The sequence below is a fragment of the Megalopta genalis genome, chromosome 2, assembly GCF_051020955.1.
Source record: "Megalopta genalis isolate 19385.01 chromosome 2, iyMegGena1_principal, whole genome shotgun sequence".
NCBI classification, from domain to species: Eukaryota; Metazoa; Arthropoda; class Insecta; order Hymenoptera; family Halictidae; genus Megalopta; species Megalopta genalis.
In genome coordinates, this window is record NC_135014.1 from 1430498 (window position 1) to 1453027 (window position 22530).

Consider the following 22530-nt stretch of genomic DNA (forward strand, 5'->3'; position numbering starts at 1 on the left):
TTGGTCAAAAGGAAATAGTCCCTCAATTGTTGCGAAGTCAGGACTTCATACGAAGAAAGTTCTTTCGTGCGTTTGGTGGGACTGGAAAGGCGTAGTCTACCACGAGCTCTTTCTCAAGGCGAAACGATCAATTCGGCTAAATATTGTAATCAACTCGATGAATTGAAAGCCACCATAGCAGAAAAACGGCCAGAATTGGCGAACCGACGCGGCGTCGTTTTTCATCGCGACAACGCAAAACCGCGTGTTGCGTTGTTCGTAAGACAAAAATTATTGCAGTTCGATTGGAACGTTCTACCTCATCCTCCGTACTCTCCAGACATTGCTCCATCCCGATTATTACTTGTCCTTCTCGTTAAAAAATTTTCTCCATGAAAAACGGTTTAAATTCGTAAGCGAAATAAAAACGCACCTTGAACAATATTTTGCAAATAAGCCTCAACAATTTTGGAAAGAGGGCATAATGAGGCTTCCTGAGAGATGGAAGAAGGTTATAGAACAGAACGGTTCATATATATCATAATAAATCCATCTTAAACAAAAAATATCGTGTATTCATTTCGCATCAAAAAAAGGGAAGAAACTTATGGGACACCCTAATATATTGCAATTTCGGTAACGTTTGCGTGCTTCATGGCATCGTATTGCCGAAAATACATACAAAGTCATAAGTGTTTCTTATTATTATTATTAACCGTTCGTTGCATCTGGTTCATTGAAAACGTGTGCCAAATTCATTTCACACGTTTCCTTAATACGCGGAACATAGTGCAAAATATATGGAAATATATACATGTCAAATTGATGCTGAAATTAGTCCAAGAAATAATGAAAAAATGCGTTGGACATATCGACGGAATTTAATTTCCTTTTCTAAAATTCACGTTACTTTTATCATCACATAAAAGCTATACAGGGTGTCCCGAAAATGTCTCGTAATCCGAAAGTGGCGGGTTCCTCGAGTCATTTGAAGCAACTTTTTCCTTTGCAAAAATTTTCTCCGAGGCTTCGTTTACGAGTTATCAACGAAAAACACTGACCAATAAGAGGCGAGCTCGGCTGGCGCGCGGCGGTCCAGCCAACGAACGCACGGAGCCCGGTTCCGCTCATTGGCTCGGCCGTCGCGCGCCAACCGCGCTCGCCTCTCATTGGTCACTGTTTTTCGTTAATAACTCGTAAACGAAGCCGCGGATTGCATTTTCGCTAAGGAAAAAGTTGCTTCGAATCACCTCAGGAATCCCCTACTTTCGGATTGTGAGACATTTTTGGGGCACCCTGTATATACATTTATTACAGTTCAATAAAATTAGCTTCGAAATAAATTCAAGTCATTACAACAATTTTCCATCGGTATCATTAAATTGTTCCAATTTCCTGTACGTGTCCAAAAACTTTTGTATTTATGAGGAACATTCGAAAGGAAGAGGGCGGTACCTGGAAAAACGTGCAAGAATATCCGGAACGGGTAAAGAGAAACAAGCACGATTGTTACACATCAACACATATATTTTTGCTTTTGCATGTTGCATACATACGATAAACAGTACAGTGTTACGCGTTCCTCGAGGTATGGTATACTAGAAAATTTCATTATCCACTACTACAATTGCTATTCGACGTTATTTTGCCTCGTACTTCCGCTTTTCTTTCGTGTGTAGTCTGCGTGGCTATATGAGTCTATAAAAAAAAGAAAGAAGGAAAGAAAGAACGAAAGAAAGAAAGAAGGAAAGAAAGAACAAACAAACGGAGCGAACGACACGCGTGTAATGTGTGTGTTTGTAAAACGGCTGGGCTTCGCAAACAGATCCCGTCTCGTTCGGTACAATGTTTATTGTGCGCTCCAAGCGCTTCATCCGAAAGAACGTGTGTGTATCGTGTGTATCGATGGTTCGTCGAAAACGGTTTGGTCGTCGACAACGAAATCGACTGGCGGAATGCAACGGGGGCTAATACCGAGAGAAGGGGTGGGGGGAGGTGGCTCTCTCCTGCAGCGGTCGTTGAAGGCCCGTCAAAGGAGAGAAGCTGATTCATTCTCGAACCGGATGTCGCTCGATTTTCTCCCGTGGCATTCCCCGATTTCGCTCGTCTGGCCGACCGACGGTCCGACAAATTTCTTCGGCAGTTTATTCGCTGCCGCTGACCGAAAAAAGAAAAAAAAAAGCACACACGCTGCGCTGCCTCTCGGGGGCTGGGCGGGTGAGAACAGTGTTGTACGCATCGAACACGCGCGCGCGCGCACACGGTCCGGAACGAATTTTCTCCTCGTCCGCAAAACATCGTCCAAAAATAGTTTCGGGGGAAATTGAGCAAGCGTCGAGAACGCGGGTCCGATCTTCGCGAGAGCAACGTGAAGAATCGGACGTGAAAACGTAACACGGGCAACGCGATCGGCGCTCAGACGACGACGACGAATTCGACGACCAAAAGTAATAATCGTATTATCGGGAGAACCGCGTAGAAAGAGAACGAAATAAAGGAAGAATTAATTACGGATAGCGAATACGGCTCCACGGATCCGGTCTGTGTGACGAAACAAAAGAGGTCGTATCTGCGTGAGAAAGTCTCGACTTATAAACGAGTTGCATTGTTTCCTCTCTCTATCTCTCTCTCCCCCCCTCCCTCCCTCTCCCTCCTCTTTGAAAATCTCGTCTCTCATTTTATCTACGAAAAAATGTTATCTTTATTTCTCTTCTTTGCACAGGGACGAACTTTTGACCCCTAAACGAGTGCCGTAATCAACTTTGACATCGAAGGTAGGAACTACCTGCCTCGGACTAAAAAATATCACGTACAGCCTCTGTAAAGTATTGCTACGATCAATTGTGCTCCGTTTTCATTATCGGCGCCCCTCACTCCTCTCGCCATTCCGTTCTCGCTCGCTCGCTCATTCGTTTATTCATTCATTCACTCATTCACCCTCTCTCTCTCGTCGCATTTTCCCGGTTTCCTTGTATTCGCGCACTCGCTCTCTCTCTACCACTTCCTCGCACTCTCTCTCTCTCTCTCTACCGCTCGCTCTACAGCTCTCTCTCTCTCTCTCTCTCTCTCTCTCTCTACCGCTCTCTCTCGCTCGCTCTACAGCTCTCTCTCTCTCTCTCTCTCTCTCACACAAACAATTTTCCACGATATTTCGGTACATAAGTGTTGCTTACGCTACGCAGATAGCCTCTACGGGGCGTTGTTTCGCCGCGAAACAACGTTGAAAAATGAAACGACGCCGGTCCGCGACCGAAACCGATCCCAAGATGATCCGCGACAAAAGTGGCGGCGGGCGCGGATCGAATTGTTCTTTCGGCGGCGCGCCAACAACCGCCGACCGCTTTTTCAAAGAGGTCTAAACAACAGCTCTAAGCGGAGTGATTCGTCTCGCGCGAACATTTCTTTTCCTTTTTTGCATCGTTTATTTATTTTATTTATTTATTTATTTTTGTTCTTCCTCTTTCGTTTCACTCGCCGCTCCTATATAATATCCCCCCGTGTGTCCATTGTGCCGATCCGTTTTGTACAAATATATATTTATTTACAAAAAAGTATCGCAAGCGTTGCGAGAGGACCGTCCTCGCTCGCGAATTGAAAACGAGAGGGGGACCGAACTCTGCTCGCGACGCAGTGCGCGAACGTGTGTGGTTTTGCCTGCATTTTTCTTTCGCATCATTCTCTTTCCCCTCTCCCCCACTTCCGTCAAAATTCACATTTCTTTTCATTCTTCTTCTTCTTCTTCCTCTTCTTCGTTTTGACATTTTTCCTTTTCTCTCTCTCTCTTTCTCTCTCTTTTTTAGACATAGCGAGTGTATGGTTCCTATTTGACGGGCGTACTTCTTTTTTCATCGGCAAAAATGAAAAACCAAAAGGCCCTCACACTTAAAGTCTAGCGATTAACTAAAGGCGAAAGTGGACGTTACAACGATCGGACATCAGAGGTCCGTTTACTTTTTCTTTATTTAGTTTTTCTTTTCTTGTTTTCTCTTTTCCTTTTTTTTTTATTTACTTTATTTTAAGCATGACTGGATAAGAAACGATGCTCGCTCTCCCTCCCCTCCCCTCCCGCCCTATTCCCGTCCTACCCCCGATGTTTCCACGAAATATTCGGACGAGTCTCGCCGAGAGATGCGTTACGAAAACGGGGTGTGTACAAAGAATTCTCGAGAGGAAACGATAGAAAATGAAAAAAGAGAAAAAAAAGAAAGAAAGAAAGAAAGACAGTGATGTTTTTCGATGCGTTTCGAGCGTCTTACGCGCGCGAGTCGGACGAACGAGAAAAATGATGATGAACAAGAGAAATAGCGAAATCGACGAATGCGAATAGACGATCTAGACGTGTACGGTTCCCTTTTTTTTTTTTTCATTCGAGTTCGAATTGTTCGATTGGAAAAACGAGCGTGTAACGGAAAAATAACTCGAGAGAGAAAAACAAAAAAAAAAGAGAAACAATAATTTAAGACGACAGAGAACACGCAAAAACGAGAAATTAAATTTCTTTTGTACATTCAAAAATGGTTACTCTTTTAGTCAGTAAGTTTTATTAATAAGGTGGTATGTACACATATACATAATGTACAGAAAAAACCCGTGCGCTGGGTCTGAATATGATCCGCCGTGTTTCCTTTCTTTCTATGATACAACACGAGAGGTAACAGTAGAAAGAGTGTACAAATAAAAGATTAGAAAAGGACCGAACCGTGTCGGGGACGACCTCGCGCCGACCGGTTCAAAAAACCACCGAAGGGACGCGCTTTCGTTTTCGGCTTCAGTTAAATCCGCGTTATGTCCACGCGATACAACGTGGCTAAAAATAAAGTACAATACAACCGTACAACTCTTACGGCATCGTGTTTACGTGTATATGTGTGTACGCGTGTATGTAACGTGTACATATTCGCGTGCTTGTGTCTGTAATGTATACGTGTTGCAGCAGCTCGGTAGTCCGCAGTTTCCGTTGGCGATACACATGGTACTCGAAAAAAGAAAAAAAAAAGAAGAACAAGAGTCGCGAGAATGCGCTCTATATCTCACGATACAACAAACAAATAAAGGCTGCTCTACCGGGCGCCTAAGTACAAACCCAAACCGGACACGAAATCTCTCCCTTTCCGCGCGACGCGTATTCCTTTTACGTTGTTTTACTCGTATTAGAAACCGACCACAAAAAATCCGCATGTACGTCTCGTTGGAATCCTTGCTCGTCAACCGCGCGTCCTTTTACACGCAACAATCGTTTCCGTATATACAACCGCTTCTTCTCTATGTATCCTTGTTGTGTGTGTGTGTGTGTGTATGTATGTAAAGAGTGTGTGTGTGTCCTCCGTGTACGCAAAAGACCGACGACGCCAGCGTGCAAAAATTGCCAAAGACTTCTTCTCATGACCCGTCAAAAAACGATTGATCGGAAATAAAAAACGATCCGATCGATCCCGAAACATTATCGTTGCCTCCGTGAATCGGCCAACAACCCCCGCGCCCCAAAATCGACCGTGCTGTCCAACAACGATCGCAGGGAAACGAAAATCGTCCACTTTCCCCGGGCAACGCGTCATCAAACAACGCTCGTGAAAAATCCAATTTAATCACCGACAACGTCTTTGGCTCGAGTCGAGACATGCCTGGCCGACAATACCGGCCAAACATCGATCCATCATCACCATTACCAAAATGTAGAATTTCCAGTGGACCTTCACGGTTCCACCATGATTATTCACCCTCCTGACCGAGGGTGGAAAATTTGAGCCCCGATTAAACATTTGACGAGAATCCCCTTAAGTTTCTCTCTCCTTCTTCACTTTCAGACCGGAGCCTGTGGTGTCGTCGCCCAAGATGGTGGCGATCTCGCCTTGCATGAATGCCCATGGCACTTGGCTGTTCGCCAGTGGACACTTTTCTCCGCTCGGGCAGTAAACCTGAAACGAACGGAATTGTATATCGAACCGGTGAAATTAACAGTCGTTAAAAAGAGACCAGCCTAACGGTGGATTCTGGTTTTTCTTTTTAAGCGAGGCTATAGGTACAGTAATGTCTCTCTAATTGACGCTCGGATTGTTCCACTAAAATGGACAATTCGGGGAGAGGAGATACGATTATTCGTGCCTTGCGTCTCTCGTTTTTATAATTCTTGACAATCGGTAATTATAAAAAACGAAGGCTCGAATAATCGCATCTTCTCTTCCAAAATTGTCTATTATAGTGCACAATTTGGGCGACAATTTGGGCGACAATTAGGGAGACATTACTGTAATATGACACATACAGTAATGTCTCCCTTACTGACGCTCAGATTGTCCACTATATTGGATAATTTGGCAAGAGGAGATACGATTATTCGAGCCTTGCGGCTCGTTTTTATAATTGTGGACAATTTATAACTATAAAAATAGAACCGCAAGCAGCTCGAATAATCGTATCTCCTCTTCCCAAATCGTCCATTTTTGTAGACAATCTGAGCGTCAGTTAGGGAAACATTACTGTAATCGGAATGTTAACCGCGCGACAACGTCTACAATGATGATGATGATGACGATGCGAGGGAAACCTACCTCTGAACCGGCACCCTGGCGCTTTATGCTCTCCCGGCTGCACGGGAAACAGAATTTGTGGTGCGGCACGCTGGGACATTGAACGAAGTGCGTGTCCTCGAGCCGTTCCTGGCACAGGGTGCACTTCAGAATCGGCGCGGACACTTGTTCCGCTCCAGCTACCTGGGCGACAGCTCCTTCCGACGATGTCGTCACGGTCGTCGACGATACGTGCCTTGAACCACTGGACCTCCTACCCGATGGACCTGTAAGGCAACAACGAAGATATTTTCAAGTCGAATTACGTTTACGTTAGCCCTGAGAACTTAGCGGAGACCTACCCCCCGGTGCTAATTTAACCCGGTGAAGCTACGCTTCCCTCCAAAAGCAACAGCGCGCTCGCAGAGAATTTAAATAGATTTGCGAAACTGATAAGAAATTGTTACAATTTCTTCAATGAATTTCACAGTTAATTGCATTAACACGTGCCAAAAGATATTTCATGACAAGTTTAGAATTTAGAACAATTTCTAAGAATGGGACATAAGTTTCTTTCACTGTTATATAGACAATAATTAATAAATACATATAGTATGTATCAATCTTTAAAGTATCAAATGGCCAGAGCTAAGAGTCCAGTAAAAACGTGGAAATTATAACAAATATAATAATATATATCTATATATAATATATGTTATATATTATTTTATACAATTTATATAATATTTTATTTTAATATATATATATATATATATAATATAATATATATTATATATCTTAATTAATATTTTATTACATTATTATATTTATATTATATTATTAATAATATATAACATATATATTATTATACTTGTTATAATTTAACACGTTCCATGCCAAGCTGTTTTTACTAGACTCTTCACTCTGGCCAATTGATACTTTAAAGATTGATATATATTATATGTATTTATTAACCCTTTGCACTCGCGCGAGTGGTGACTCCGAGGCATCGCTAAAATTGTTGCACCACGTTCCAAAATAATTTTTAATAATATATATAGTTAAATATTATAATATATATACACAATAATATATATCTATACTTTTTTTTATGTTACAATAAAAATAATGTCAACTTTATAAAAGAAAAAAACATTAAATTTTCTCGTCGACAATGTTAATACTTTTGGGGAAGCCAGTAGGAGACATTCCGGCGATTATGGTCCGAACGAACCCGGTTAGCGAATAATTCTCGTTTCGATTCCTGGTCAATACCTGATCCGTTCGGGCTGTGTTGCGAGGTTCTCGAGGCACTGCGTTGCTGAACATTCGTAGCCGTGGTTGGAGGGCTTCTGCTTGTCGGACTGGGATTGTTCGGCGGTTGCGGCACCGATTCCGGCGACGCGAGATTGTCGGCGACGGACATGAGCGCGGCCATCGGCGATGGGCCGTTCGTCGAACCCTGAAGGAGGGAGAGAGAGAGAGAAAGAGAGAGAGAGAATTACGGTCAATTTCCATGTCGGTTAGAAACACCTATAAATAAATCAGCGTCGCGCGAAGGCCGCGCGAGCCGTTTTAAAAAGAGCCTCGGTGTGTTGTATCGCAGACACGTTACTTTCGAGGCATCGCGACTTGCGAACTCAATTACCTGATGGTGATTCGATTGTGGATTATCATTGGAGCCTTCTTGGGCAGGTGGTGGGGGCGGCGGCGGGCTCGTTCGTGGACGCAGAGGGGAGCCTCCGCCGTTCGCCGCCACATTTGCCGGCGCCAGTGGGATCGAGGGGCCGACATACGCTCCTGAAATGCGATAGATTCAGTGGAAAGGTTCTAAAAACGAGCGGAAGGGAAAAGAAAGCACGAGCTACCCGCGTCACGTGACCGAGCGCGATATCTGTCATGGTTGAACGGTTCACGGTTCGCTCGAGAACGATCGACGAATGTGTTTCTTGCTGTGCACAGTTTCTAACGAGGGAACCGCTTGTCAATTAAAAACAGCGTCGAAAATTAGAAGCATTTTAAAACGTTCGAAAGGTATGTATTTATTATTTTGGGAATATCGAAATTATTTTACTATTTTCCGTTCCTTGCAATCGATGTGAAAAATTGTTTATTTCGCATTAAAAATTCCTTCGGTCTAGATATAAATGTTCTTTTCCTCTTTATTTTCGGACGGGGAGAGCACGGGCGTCGCGATTAAAACGCTGTGACCGAAATGGCAACGGGAGACCCCGTTTTTCCTCCGGGCTAACCTCCGCGGGCAGGCGTTCGACCGACTTCTTCGAACGTTGCGCGGCGTTGAATTATCAGCTGTCCGTTAAGTCGCACGAATTCCAATATTACCGCGCAGGATTTATATTCCGCTGGAGGCACGCCGTGATCGAGGGTACACGACGTGCCTTCGATATCGACTCCCGCCACCGATTCACCGTGTGTACGCGTTCGCGTTCGGCGCGCATGCGCGTGTGTATATGTGTCCACGGAATGCTTTTCGTGACTTATTTACTTTTCACGACCGCGACCGTCGCCGATACACACAGCGGAATTTAGAGTATCCCCGGTGGATTCGAGCGCTCTCTGCAGAGGACACGTTACGAGGTTACGCATCTTGATATTGTTTACGAAGGCGTACCAACCTCACGCGCGCGCATCTTCGGAGCGCTTCTCGGCCCGGCGAGGATCATTAACACGCGGTACACGCGCATATTGAAATACGTTGCATAAATCCCCATTTGCATGGCACCATGGCGTACCGTGTTTATATTGACATTGTAATGTAAGATACTGCGTAACATCGTACGGTAACACGAACTCTGCCACCCCCCCCCCCCACCGTAGAATACGTCGCTATAGTGTATCGCGTATACTATTGTTGTTATTATTGTTGTTGACACTAAACTCACCGAGCAGCAAAAACCGTCCGACGTGCTCGTTCTTTTGTAAGAATTACAAGACCGAATCTTATCATTTTTATCGTGTCTGCCGGAATTAAGGAATTTATTCAATCATTTCCTACGAAAGTGGCTCTGTAATGCCAAAAATGTTTAAACAAAAAATGCGGAACCGGTGCTTTTTACTGTCGCGGTGGGTTTTAGTGTTGAACAATAAATATTCCGTAATTGGACCAGATAAGCTTTTGCTATCTTCCGCGATATCATCGATTATTATATCGGATAATGTATAATATCGTTTAGAATAAAGAAATAAATAATATCGTTTGCGATAAATACGGTAACGTTAGCATTAAAATTATCACGATCAAGCGCGACCGGTTTCTCGTTGTATAATTATACAAATAATATAACGTAAAATAATATACAATATTATGTATAATAATAATATAAGACAGTTCTATTGAGTTGGCGGGAAAGTAATTTCGATTTCGAGATCACAATTACAACGGTCCCGTGACAACCGAAAATACATTCTTGCCAATATGATACAGTAAATTCTCTCTAATTTTCCTTCAGCTTGTAAACAAAAATGGACAATTCGGGAAGAGAGACACGAGGTTCGAATAATCGTACAAATGTACGTTACGAAACAGAATTCGGCAAACGTGCAACGTATACGATAATTACTACGCGGCATTTACAATCGTCTAGTTAATATTTCATGGAAATGTGATCCCCGTCGAGAATACCGCGTCGCGTTCTCTTCCTTCGTCGAATCGATTATACGTTAAGAAAGGTCAACAAACAACCCGGGGAACGCTTGTTTTCTCGAATTCGCGCTAAACTGTTACGTCAATATTTATGAAGAGAAAAAAATGTTTACCCTAGTCCCACGTGTTAGATATCTTCGCGACCCTGGACAATTCATGCGTGGTGCGACGGCAGGAACTTATCTCGTCGAGGCGTCGTTTCGTGCGTTTTAGATTGTCGCGCGCAGGTGTCACCTCGAACCGCCGTATACAGGGTGTCTCGCAATCCGAAAGTGGCGGGTTTCTCAGGTCACCCGAAGCAACTTTTTTTCCTTTTCAAAAATTTTCTCCGAGGCACCGTTAACGAGTTATCAACGAAAAACAGTGACCAATGAGAGGCGAGCTCGGCTGGCGCGAGGCGACCGAGCCAATGAGCGGAACTGAGCTTCGCGCGCTGGTTGGCTGGGCCGCCTCGCGTCAACCGTACTCGATTCTTATTGGTCACCGTTTTTCGTTAATAACTCGTTAACGGTGCCTCGGAGAAAATTTTTGTAAAGGAAGAAGCTGCTTCAAATGATCCGAGGAACCCGCTATTTCCGGATTACGAGACATTTTTGGGACATCCTGTAGAGCGCAGGTTTTCTCTTGTCGCGAGAAGAAGAAACCCGACGAGAGATTTTTTACACGTAAACGGTTCTCTGCTATAATAAATCGCGTTCATTCACTGCGGACGATCAATGGAGTCACTTTCTAATTCCCCAAGAAAGTTAGCGATTTCGAAATAAATAAAAAAAAAAAGTTCTACGAGCTTCTGTAAAACTGGCGCGCGCGCTCGTTCGTTCGTTCGACAGAAATTTCCAAAGGAGAATATCCGTTCTTCCGTCGCGCGTCCCGCCGATATTATCCATTCAGCTTTATCGATCCTACGCAACGGAATTTACTGACAACGTGCTATTTCTTTCCCGGTTATCGTCTCATTACTTCTGCCCCGGCGGTGTTTACACGGCTCCGAACCTCCGTACGGAGAAACGCGTTCCCCCGGCCGCGAGATAAGCACGAATCGATATTAAAAGCCACGATTTCGTCACGTTCCGGCACAGACAGGACCGTGTGACACGCGATATCTCCTATCCGGCTATTCCAGTGCAACGCAGCATCCGCGGCGCACGTACACTGGCATCGCGAAAGCATTCGAACGATGGTCTAACTTGCGACTTCTACGCCGTATATTTATGTAAATATACCGTGAAGGGACAAATTCCTAATATTATTAATATTATTATTTAATTATATATATATAAGAACATCGAATTCGAATTCGCATTTTTGATCGTTCTTTCACATATTACATCAATATTAGCGGGAAAAGGAGTCAAAAATGCTTTATAATTTTACAAATTTCTTCGGACTCGTTAATAAATTATATTCGCACGTGTCTTATACGTGATCGTTCATCCCAATAAAGTGGGCTCGGTCATGCGAAGTTGCAACAAAGAAAATACATGCTATAAGCAACTCATAAGATGTTTCAGACTTCTTTAAACAAGTTGTTAAACGATAGAGATATAAAACTAGCAATAAAAATTAAAAAAAGAACTTTAATAATATTTCAACTTAGTTTTATAAGGCGTTCAAATACTTGCGCGGCATGAAAACGCGATGTTTTTTTATATCTTTTTTAAGTTATGCAGACAACGTTTTATACTGAATCGAATGTTTCTTGTATTTTGATATTTATACATTCTACTTTAATGTATCGTAAAGGATTTCTTCCTTTCAATGTTTATTTATTTAAATTGTATAGCATAGAAGTCAAAGTAATACCAGTGTTCGAATACTTTCGTGAGCCACTGTACCTAACCTCAATCGCCTCGCACAACCAAAACCGACGAGACTCGTCCGAGGTTTGCCGACTAAAACCGATTAACGTCGATGCCGATTCGAATGTTATTTCGAACAGTAAGTAGCTAAAAGTTATTACAAAGAGCGAGTGTAGCTAAAATAGTATCGAAAAATAATTTCTGTTCGAGGAATGTTAAGAATAGTTAGACCTTTACTTCGAGATATATTCGTTCAGCTTCTTTGAATCGATACCATGCCCACGAACGAGTTATCTTAACGTTAAACGTACAGAGGTCTAGAAGCGACCGATATGCGTTGCCTTGTAAGAGTTGCAAGATTGAATTTATATAAATTCTTCACAATTTTTATAAATAGCGTGTATCTGAATAAAGAAATATATATTCAATAATTTCCGATGGAAACAGTTTCGCAATTATGAAATAAAAGATTTTAAACCGATCGTTTTACCGGCGGTGATAGATTTACTGTTATAATAATTATTAATTAAGCTCGTAATAAATAAAGAAATATGATTGCAGTTCCTCCGATTGTTGAAATAAAAATTATGAACGATAAATATTCAACGATACAGTTGTTTGTCATATTACTACCAGACAACCAGTTGAAATAACTGGTTTCTGATTTTTTTTCTGTTACTATTGTGAAGATAGTTAATATATATATATATAGTTAATATTGTGAAGAAGTTTCTGTGAGAAATTTTTGGACGAACTTCTTTATTACACATTATAATAAAAATCGTACGTGGTTCGAATAAACCAAATATTCTCGATGCTACAAATAGTCGGCGGATTTTATGTATTTATGGCAAAAATGCTTAGATCGAGTATACGCAACTGTAATGACATTGAAAGAATTTAAGGATATTATCACATTATTATCAATTTCTTACAAAACAAGAAATACATTTTTATCTAATTTATGTTCCACAAAAATAATCTCGGGCAATTTTTATTTTTTGCACAAAGATCCGCAGTCCAGTTATAATATAATAATAATAATTATTAGTCGCGATTTGGTAGTTCTAGCGTTAAGATAAAATGATATATTCGTCGATTTAAATTCTGGACCCTCGAATATCATAAATGATATTCGAAATGTTTTTTTTTCTCGAAATTTTACCCGGTTATGTTAGAGTCGGAGAGGGAGAGGGAGAGGGAGAGGGAGAGGGAGAGGGAGAGGGAGAGGGAGGAAGAGAGAGAGAGAGAGAGAGAGAGAGAGAGAGAGAGAGAATACGCGCGTGTCTGTGTGTGCGGTTTGTCATCGAGAAGACTTGTGACCGGTACTTTTCCGTGACGCGGCTCTGATAGAGCCGAGGACCGACCGGCTGCCGCCGCATCTCTCTTGTATCTCTCTCTTGGATCGTGCGAAGAAACGTAGCGACCGGAGGAAGCGAAGGAAAAATGGTGGACGCGCGGGTCCGGACGAGCAGTCGGCAAAGCACGCGTACGCATGCGCGGTTTTATAACAGACATCATCGCATCGCGCACGTAGGCGGCTGGCTTAGTCACACTCTGCGCTTTGTATATCACTGCTAACAGGTCAGCTACGTACAGGGTGTTCGGATCGACTAGCGAAAATAAAACAACACCTAATAATATAAACGCGGGTCGGACATGTTGCCTGCGAACGATCCGCAATTGAATATAACATTAATCTCTGATATTCGCGAATAATAGGCTCGACCGCGACTCAGGATCCGTTAGAATTTGTACTGTAAATATTGATATTGTTGTCAAGTTCTTAACTACTGATCGAGTAACGCGTCTAGAAGCTTAAAAATATGTTGAGAAGAATTGTTAAATGAAATGATAAATGATATTTTATCGGAAAGATCCGTCGTTCGAGGATCAATCGCGTTAATTAATCGGAGAACGAGATCAGGATTGCGTTACGCCTAGGATCGACATTTTATTTTGGCGCGACGAACAACCTGCGCGCACCGGCCTTCGTCTCGAAAGCATGAATCCTACACACCGCGTCGTTCGATGCCGCAGCAGACAACACGCGCTCGCGGCTGACGCACTCTATACAATGGTTCCGAAAACCTATTCTTAGACCGCGCATAGGAACCCCAAGATAACCTTGGGGGAATCGTTAATGAAACGAGAAAACAACGCCGTTCCGAGTCGTAAAACGAAACGACGGATGCTGGCCCCGCTCGGAATTTAGCTAGATGGAAATCAGTGGGAATCCACCGGGGGCCGCGCCATGGTGGGTCGTGATCCGCGCATTCCTCCGCGTACGGACGCGTCCCTTTCGTCTTTTCCTTTTAAATCCCGTTTCCGGGAACCTTTTCGTTCCATTCGATCAGTGACGTCACTCTTTTCACTGGGTTCCAAAGTGATAGTTCAACGCGGATTAAACATTTCAGAGTAGAATATGGAATAAAATATTGCGTGAATATCGAATAAAATATTACATAACCTTGACATAACCTTTTCGTTCCATTCGATCTAGTGACGTCACTCTTTTCACTGGGCTCCAAAGTGATAGTTCAACGCGGATTAAACATTTCAGAGTAGAATATCGAATAAAATATTGCGTAGAATATTCATCGGGAAGCGAGTATTGATACACGTGATTCCGTGGAACGCTCCTCGAACTTAACGAAAGACACACACTTAACGGGCACCCGGTAGACTGAGACACGAGGAGACACGCATCAGCGGCGGGATGAACGCGATAATCGTTCGGTGACGTAGCACTGAAACCGATGTATTATACACACACGCGATAGCACTGTATCCGTACGCGATCGATGTGGAGTGTTGTCGAGGAACTCGCGTAGCGTGGCGATCATTTCGAAACAAAATAGACTTCGCTCCTGTTACCAGCGTTGACAGCCGTCGTTTCTCACCAGTCTCCCACACACATGCACGCGCATCCTATTTGTGTGTCGGACTAATCAATCGGAGGTAGAACGATATGTATTTTCGACGCATGATTGGTCTAGATTCTCGTCATTCCGAGAGCCCTCCCCCACCTCCTCCGGGTCCAACATCGATTCGGGCGACTCGAGAAAACGGAGAATAAATAAAAAAAAAGGTTAACAAGTCGGAATCCTATACTTTTTTTATTTCCAATTGGATCTCTTTTTTAATTATTACAAATCTTCTGTCGATAAGAATCTTTAATCGAAACACGACTTTCATATTAATATTTAAATTATGACTAAAATACCATAATATATTATTCAATAAAAATACTAAATATATTCCCCCTGAATTACCGAATAAATCTAATAATTAAAAAAAACATAAGCTATTTAATAATAAACTACCCTGTTCGTTTGTATGAAATTTACTTCCCAAATTATATTTATAATATAATTTTATATTTATTGTTAAGGATATTCATCGCCGAAACGAAGTAAATAGGCGTAAAGGATCCCGTTCAATGGATTTCCGTATCGGATTAATCTCGATAATTAGCGGCGCGTAAGCGTTTCATGCAATTACGCTGCACATTATTAGCGGGAACAGGAGTGCTCCGCGTTAAATCCCGTCGCACGAGTGGCGGGAGCGTGTAACGTGCACAGATAGCACGGAACGAAGTAATAAATACAGGGTGTCCCGAAAATGTCTCGCGATCCGAAAATATGGGATTCCTGAGGTGATTTGAAGCAACTTTTTCCTTAACGAAAATGCAATCCGCGGCTTCGTTTACGATTCATTAACGAAAAACCGTGACCAATCAGAGGCGAGATCATTTGGCGCGAGACGGCCGAGCCAATGAACGGAACTGGGCTCCGCGCACTCGTTGGCTGGGCCGCCGCGCGCCAGTCGAGCTCGCCTCTTATTGGTCAGTGTTTTTCATTAATAACTCGTAAACGAAGCTTCGGAGAAAATTTTCGCAAAGGAAAAAGTTGCTTCAAATGACCTCAGGAACCTCCCAATTCCGGATTGCGAGACATTCTCGGGACACCTTATATAATCAGCCGGTTGGGGAAAATATCGTGCGAAATTCTATCGAACGACGAGCGTTTCGCGCGGACAAAGATACGATGACAGGAATTCGTGCGTGTTCTCGCTGCGACTGCTGCTCGTGACTTCGTATTTACAGAAACGCGTAACGTGTAGCGGTCGGAATTACGAAATTATTGCGCGGCTGCTCCTTCGTCGGCCACGTAATCGTAGCAATTTTCTCAAGCGAGCTTCGCCGGCGACTTCGTTCGTCCAGCGAAAAAAAAACGCGGGAACCGTGCGCAGAGAGAGAAAAATGGCGGTGAAACTTTTTTGAAAACTTTCTGTCATATCTTACGTTTATTTCCGGACCCTAATATCTTTGCCAGCGGTAATCTATTTTTATCGGAACACGCATACGCAGATTTTGATTCTATCTCGCGAGCGGAAACGCCGGCTTTAAGGGTGAAACATTCAAAAATTAACGAACTCCTTTCTTCGTTGAACGAAATCGACGAGACGCGTTCGTTCGCGAAAATAGCTCTCGATCACCACGATGATTATTACGGTCATTTTAAATGGAACTATTTTTAATAACTATTCAGCGTCTTTTAAAGAAGATTTACGATTATTTACGAGTATTAACCCTTAACGGTCCAATGCCGCCATCCACGCGGCAGAAATCAATAAAACCGTAAAATCTGGCAGGAAACATTGGAAGAATAGGTACGAAATTTTATTTTTTAAAAATTAATATCTCTTCTCTATATTTGATAGAAAAATTTTCAGTAAAAATATTTCTCTTCGTCTGAAAAAACAGTCCGGACTTTAGCAGTGTGTAAACTGGAAATACAATAGTTTTGGTCCCCTAAGGGTTAATTATTCCTCCGATTTTTCTACTACTCAATACGAACGATTTTTAAGGTCAGGTAACAGAAAAATATCTGAAGCGAGGTAAAACAGGATAGTTGTCCCGTTACCACCGCAGAAATATAATTCATCGCTTCCACACGGCATTTAAAATCCACTGAACGTTTGCGATTCGTTCGCTAATACGGTATATCCTTTCCTGCGGACAATACGTATTTTTCACTTTTCATATTATGTTACTTTTACTTAACGCGTCGTGTCACACGATATTATTGTATAACGTTCCCCTACATCATAAATCCGCTGCGAATCTTTATACGAGGTGCAAAACTGTCTTCTTTTTTTTTTGTACATTACAGCAATTGAAACGTAACGAAAGCTTTACGCATCGACGTTTCGAATAAAAAGAAAATTGAAATCAATTTTATTTGCTAATTTACTGTCATTTTTACATAATCTATTCGATATAAATGCGTAAGAAAATATGTTAACACTTAGCCAACCGAATGGGGAGATTTCTCCCTTTTAATCCTTTGTACTCGAAGCTGTTTCAACAGTAAATCTAAAATAATTTTTCCGACTTATAGTATTTTCCATTTTATATGACAAAATGCATTTTACACATGCGAAATTGAATCTTGCGATTTACACAACGGTTACACTTTTAACAATTTTTTTTAAAATCTAAACTTTGTTAATGTAAAAATTATCTTAGAACGTGTTATAGCAAATCTTAGCGGTGCCTCAGAGTCACCACTCGAGTGCAAAGGGTTAAATTCAGTCGATCGGTGACCGAATGGATGATCAATGAAAAATTAAAAATGATTGCTTCATTTCATTAAGATCCGCAAAAGGCACGAATGCCGAAGAAGTAATCGATGTCACATAAGTGTTCTTCGTAATTTTTGTTTAACCGAATGAAATATTTCAATTTTATGAAAATTTTTCAGCTTTCTAGCGCGGTCGTGGAAGTGTTTAAGTCTCGATGAAACTACAAACGATGAAAATATCGCAAAAATTGTTCGTCGAATACACGCGTCGAACCGGTCAACGTTCACGGAGAACAATAAAACGAAACCGATTTATCTAACAAGAACGTGATCGAAACTTTTTCAAAACTATATTTACCGAACGCAAAAAATAGAAAAAATAGGAAAAAGAAGAACTGGTCCGACGATCGCGTGCGTGTAATCACCGTAACCGATGCTAGCCATTCGACAACCGTAAACACACACGCGCGCGCGCGTTAAGGTCGAATTAGAAAGTGGCCAGTGTCGAAATAACGGTCGATGACCAAGGTCGGGCCGGCGCGGGCTCTGTACGTAGAGAGGTAGGTACGCGTACGGGCGGCAAAACGCGAAGCGTTTCGAACCGCCACTCGTCAATGAGAGAGCCTACTACGAAAAAAGAGCGCAAGAAAAAGGGGGCCACGCTACAGTTAGCTCTCCGCGATGCAGCAAAATATCGTGCCGCCGCGGACTGCGAACCGGTTTTCATGAAAGTGGCCGTGCCGCGCCGATACGATCGGATTAACAGTAGGAACGGATTATTTTACGCGCGGCAATCAGAAATTCAAATTCCGTTCTACGCCGCTGTGTAGACATTCGAAAGTAATGCGATTCACGAACGGCCCATAATTGGTAAACAGAGTGAACACGCGCGCGCGCGCGCACACACATACGCACGCACTACTGTTCGGCTCGCGCGAGAAACATGGACGTGTGCTCTGCGCGAAAGGGCATCGACTGGGGGAAAAAATATTCTCGCCGATGGTAACACGCGCGCGCGCTTCTGGAGAGAGAGAGAGACCGACCTAGCCCAACCCCGACCGGGCTCCGTTAGGATTCACTAATCACAATTATACTCGCAAAATGATCTGCCGTCGACGAGAGATTCGTAATAAAGCAACAACGGTCTCATTCATTGTATCTAAATATACCGTGTGACGTCATCCGATCGGACGTCACCGCGCGCGGCAACTCGTATCTTTCGGTCGTCCCATCACGTGCTCGACGTACGTCTCCTTTATACGCGTTTGGACGACTGCCGGTCTCTCGTCCAGAATGAAGGAACCGGCTTTGGTATACAAGAGAGCCGGCCGCGCTAATGCGTTCGTCGTCGGAAGATGAGAAAAAGAGAGAGAGAGAGAGAGAGAGAGAACGGAGATACGATATCCTTTAACCCTTTGCGCTCGAGTGATGGCTCTGAGGCACCGCTAAAATTTGTTACATCACGTTTTAAGATAACTTCTATACTAGTAAAGTTCAGATTTAAAAAATTGTTAACAGTGCAACTGTTGCGTGGGTCCCAAGAGTCAACATCGCATGCATAAAATGCATTTTGTCGTATAAAATAAAAATACTGTAAGTTAGAAAAACGATTCTACATTTTATTTATTACAATTTATTACAATTTACAGTTAAAATAGCTTCGAGTGCAAACGGCTAATAATTGTACACAGGGCACCGCTAAAATTTGTTACATCACGTTTTCAGATAATTTGTACACCAATAAGATTCAGATTTAAAAAATTGTTAAGAGCGTAACTGTTGTGCTAGTCCCAAGAGTCAATTTCAAATGTATAAAATGCATTTTGTCATATAGAGTAGACTATACTATAAGTCAGAAAAATGATTTTATATTTTCAGTTAAAATAGTTTCGAGTGCGAAGGGTTAATCCGGCTGTGATTCTTCGAAACTCGAAGCCCGAGGGCCCGCGTCGCGTCTTTTAACGCACGCATACGGCTCTTTTCTCCTGCCAGATGGCCACGCGACCACTGAAACGTACATCTATTTTTACCGCACGCCAATAAAAGATCCAGCGAAACGTTGTTCGCTTTAAAAATGTCTATGGGACGGGACACGAGGAAACTTGTTTGGAAAATCTGCAGTTTGGCGAGTTTGTTCGCCCCGAAATTATTTTCCCCCGGTTACTTTTTAACCCTTTTGCACTCGAATGGTGACTCCGAGGCACCGCTAAAAAATTGTTACATCACGTTCCAAGATAATTTTTATATTATCAAAGTTTAGATGTAAAACATTGTTAAAAGTCTTAACTGTTGCATGACTGTCGCAAGACTTGATTTCATATGCACACAAAACGCACTTTGTCATATCAAATGGAAATACCGTAAGTCAGAAAAATTAATTTAGATTTACGGTTAAAATGGCTTCGAGTGCAAAGGGTTAAACCCTTAGGGGAGCAGAACTATTTATTTCCAGTTTACACACTGCCAAGTGACAGACTGTTTTTCAGACGAAGAGAAATTTTTTAACTGAAAATTTTTGTATCAAATATAGAAAAGAGATATTCATTTTTTAAAAATAAAACTTCGTCGATATAGTCTCATCGAAACAATCGTGCCTATTCTTACAATGTTTCCTGCTAGATTTTACGGTTTTACTGATTTCTGCCGCGTGTATGGCGGCATTGGACCGTTAAGGGTTAAACGTTTCATTTTATCGTTGAAAGGAAGTATAAATCGAAGGTGCTTGGGAAAATAATGCGCTTTCGCTGGTTGCTTATAGAAGAATATAAAATTTAAAAGAAAAACTGTAGAACGCGTGAATCGATTCCGATATTTTCGAGGCACGTTATACAGGACGATATTTTGAACGGCTTTCTCCCTTTGAAGAATCGGCGATCGATCCTAGAAAAAAAAACTGTTGCCACTTCTACGTTCGAATTCCTCTTCTGTTCTCGTATACACGTCGCGGTGACCGACGGATGCTAAACACGCAACATTTTGTCCCTAATATCTCGGACACGAAGGCCGACGCTAAATGGAAGAGGAAAAAAAATTGTTCGGAATACGGTCCTTTGCAACTAATATTTAAAAGATCATCGAGATCGTTGCAGCCGTTCTGCTTCGTTACGAAGAATTTGCGAATGTCACGTTTCCTCTCCCTCTCCCCCTCAAAAAAAAAAAGAAAAAAAAGGAGACTAGTAACAGCACATTATTTTTCCAAGCTCCGCCGATTTGTAAAATTCACGATAAAATAAATAAAGCGTTTCGAAAAGAAAGCGCAGAAAAAAAATAATCGGATTTAGGGCAGAAGGCACTTAACTGCAGATTTACCGGACAAAAAACTTCCAAGAAACATTCTATCATTAGTTATATTATTATATTATTATTATTAGTTAAACATTCTATACATTCTATTACGTATAGAAACATTTCTATCACACTGTCTTCCGATTTCGAGGCGAGTTATTCGCGGGTCTCCGTGTATCGGAAACAGCAGCGGCAAGAACACGGCACATTCGCGACACCCTTCAGCTGGACGCGAATTCCAAGAATGGCGGGATCACGTGACGCGGGGCCGAATTTACGACGGCGGAAATGCAATGGAAGCGCGCGGAGAGAATCGGGGCGTAGAGCGTCGTGCCATCTGGGTAAACTCACCGTTCGACTTAAATGTGGTGGCGGTCTCAAAGCTGGGCGCCCTGACCGGGTGTTTCTCCTTGTTTCTATCCTGCACGTAGCTGACGGCGAGGCCGGTCGGCAGGGAATCGCCCCTGGTCAATGGCGGCCTGACCGGATGCTGTTCCTCCAAGGAGAGCCTCTTGTCCGCGTGCTCGTCCTCGTCGATAGTGGAGATCCCGCGTTTGAGCTGTGCGATGCCCCTGTTGTGGCTGAGGTTCACGTGATGCGCCACCGCGGCTAGGTGGGCGTTCGGGATCCTCACGTTGTTGCTCTTCATGCCATTTTGAATTTCATGAGTCTCCTCGTGCTGGCGCGCCATCGTCAGCCTCGCGGTGCCGGAATTAAATTCGGTGATCGAGTTTCTGTGATGGAGCTGCGAGTAACCGGCTATGTTGTGATGCCTCGAATGGCTTTGGCCGGTGTTCTGTATCGGCAGAACGTCCATGTTCGTGCCGCCGTTGTGCTCCGTGTGCCCGGCCGTCCTGTACGCTTTGGTCGTCGAGGATCTGGCCTCTTGGAATCCGTGAGCCTTCTTCATCTGCTTCGCCGATTCCAGGACCAGGTCTATCCTGTCGGCGCCCTCGTAGTTCACGCAACCGCGGCACACGGGCTCCGAATAGTCCAGGATCATGGCCCAAGGCATCCTGGGCAGGTCGCACAAGTAACACTGCGTTCTCTTCCCCATCATTTTTGCAGGACAGCTTTTTCTCGTCCGTGTATTAGGGGCGGCCGATCAAAGACGGTAACCGTTCTTCTCCTTCGTCACACTCACATCCACACTATTAACGCACGTTCTATTATTTTCTATCCCGCTTTACCGCGAACGCTTCTATTCGACGCACACTTTTCTCCGATCAACAACTTCGCACAACAGAGTCGATTTATATTATATGCTCATTTACAGCATATTCGGGAATACGGTGTACGCCGTTGTGGTCTCGGATCGTGTGCCAAACACCGCGTATATATATGTATATATATATAAATATATACAAACACCACGCGAAACCAACTTCACACTAATGGAAAATATAATGATCACTTCGATACTCCCACCGAGTGAATTTCACGCTTCCTTTCCACTCGTCGAGGTGCCGCGGCTGCATGGAACGACGCAGCGGCCAGAGCGAATAGGGAACGTAGCAGAGGCTCTCTTCTGTCGATTCGAGCTGTTTTCTTCGACGCGAAAAATCCGTTCGACGGCGAAACACCGCGTTCGATTACGGCCGGCGGCCCCCGAACCGAGCTGCCCGCGACAGAGAATAAAAAAGAGCACGACACTCCGACGACGCCAGATATATATATATATATATATATATATATATATATATATATTT

At 43.0% G+C, this 22530-nt stretch overlaps 2 protein-coding genes across 4 annotated transcripts in view; both read right to left on the reverse strand.

The window, feature by feature from the left end:
- The window catches only part of LOC117223443 (uncharacterized), a 90184-nt gene that overhangs the window by 15556 nt on the left and 52098 nt on the right, over positions 1-22530 (reverse strand). The window lies entirely within an intron of this gene.
- On the reverse strand, positions 1486-22486 carry Pits (Protein interacting with Ttk69 and Sin3A). Its single transcript, XM_033475721.2, has 5 exons — positions 21173-22486; positions 8134-8285; positions 7761-7947; positions 6528-6772; positions 1486-5894 (listed from the first exon to the last, which is right to left on the reverse strand). The coding sequence occupies exons 1-5, from the start codon at positions 21879-21881 to the stop codon at positions 5754-5756; spliced, it is 1434 nt and encodes a 477-aa protein (XP_033331612.1). The 5' UTR covers positions 21882-22486; the 3' UTR covers positions 1486-5753.

Bases quoted from the DNA above. Each gene is read 5' to 3' on its own strand.
- Pits (XM_033475721.2), bottom strand. From the start codon at position 21,881: ATGATGGGGAAGAGAACGCAGTGTTACTTGTGCGACCTGCCCAGGATG. The intron at 8,286-21,172 runs GTGAGTTTACCC...ATCGCATTTCAG, and splicing joins CACCACATTTAAGTCGAACG to GAGCGTATGTCGGCCCCTCG. The intron at 7,948-8,133 runs GTAATTGAGTTC...TCCCTCCTTCAG, and splicing joins CACAATCGAATCACCATCAG to GGTTCGACGAACGGCCCATC.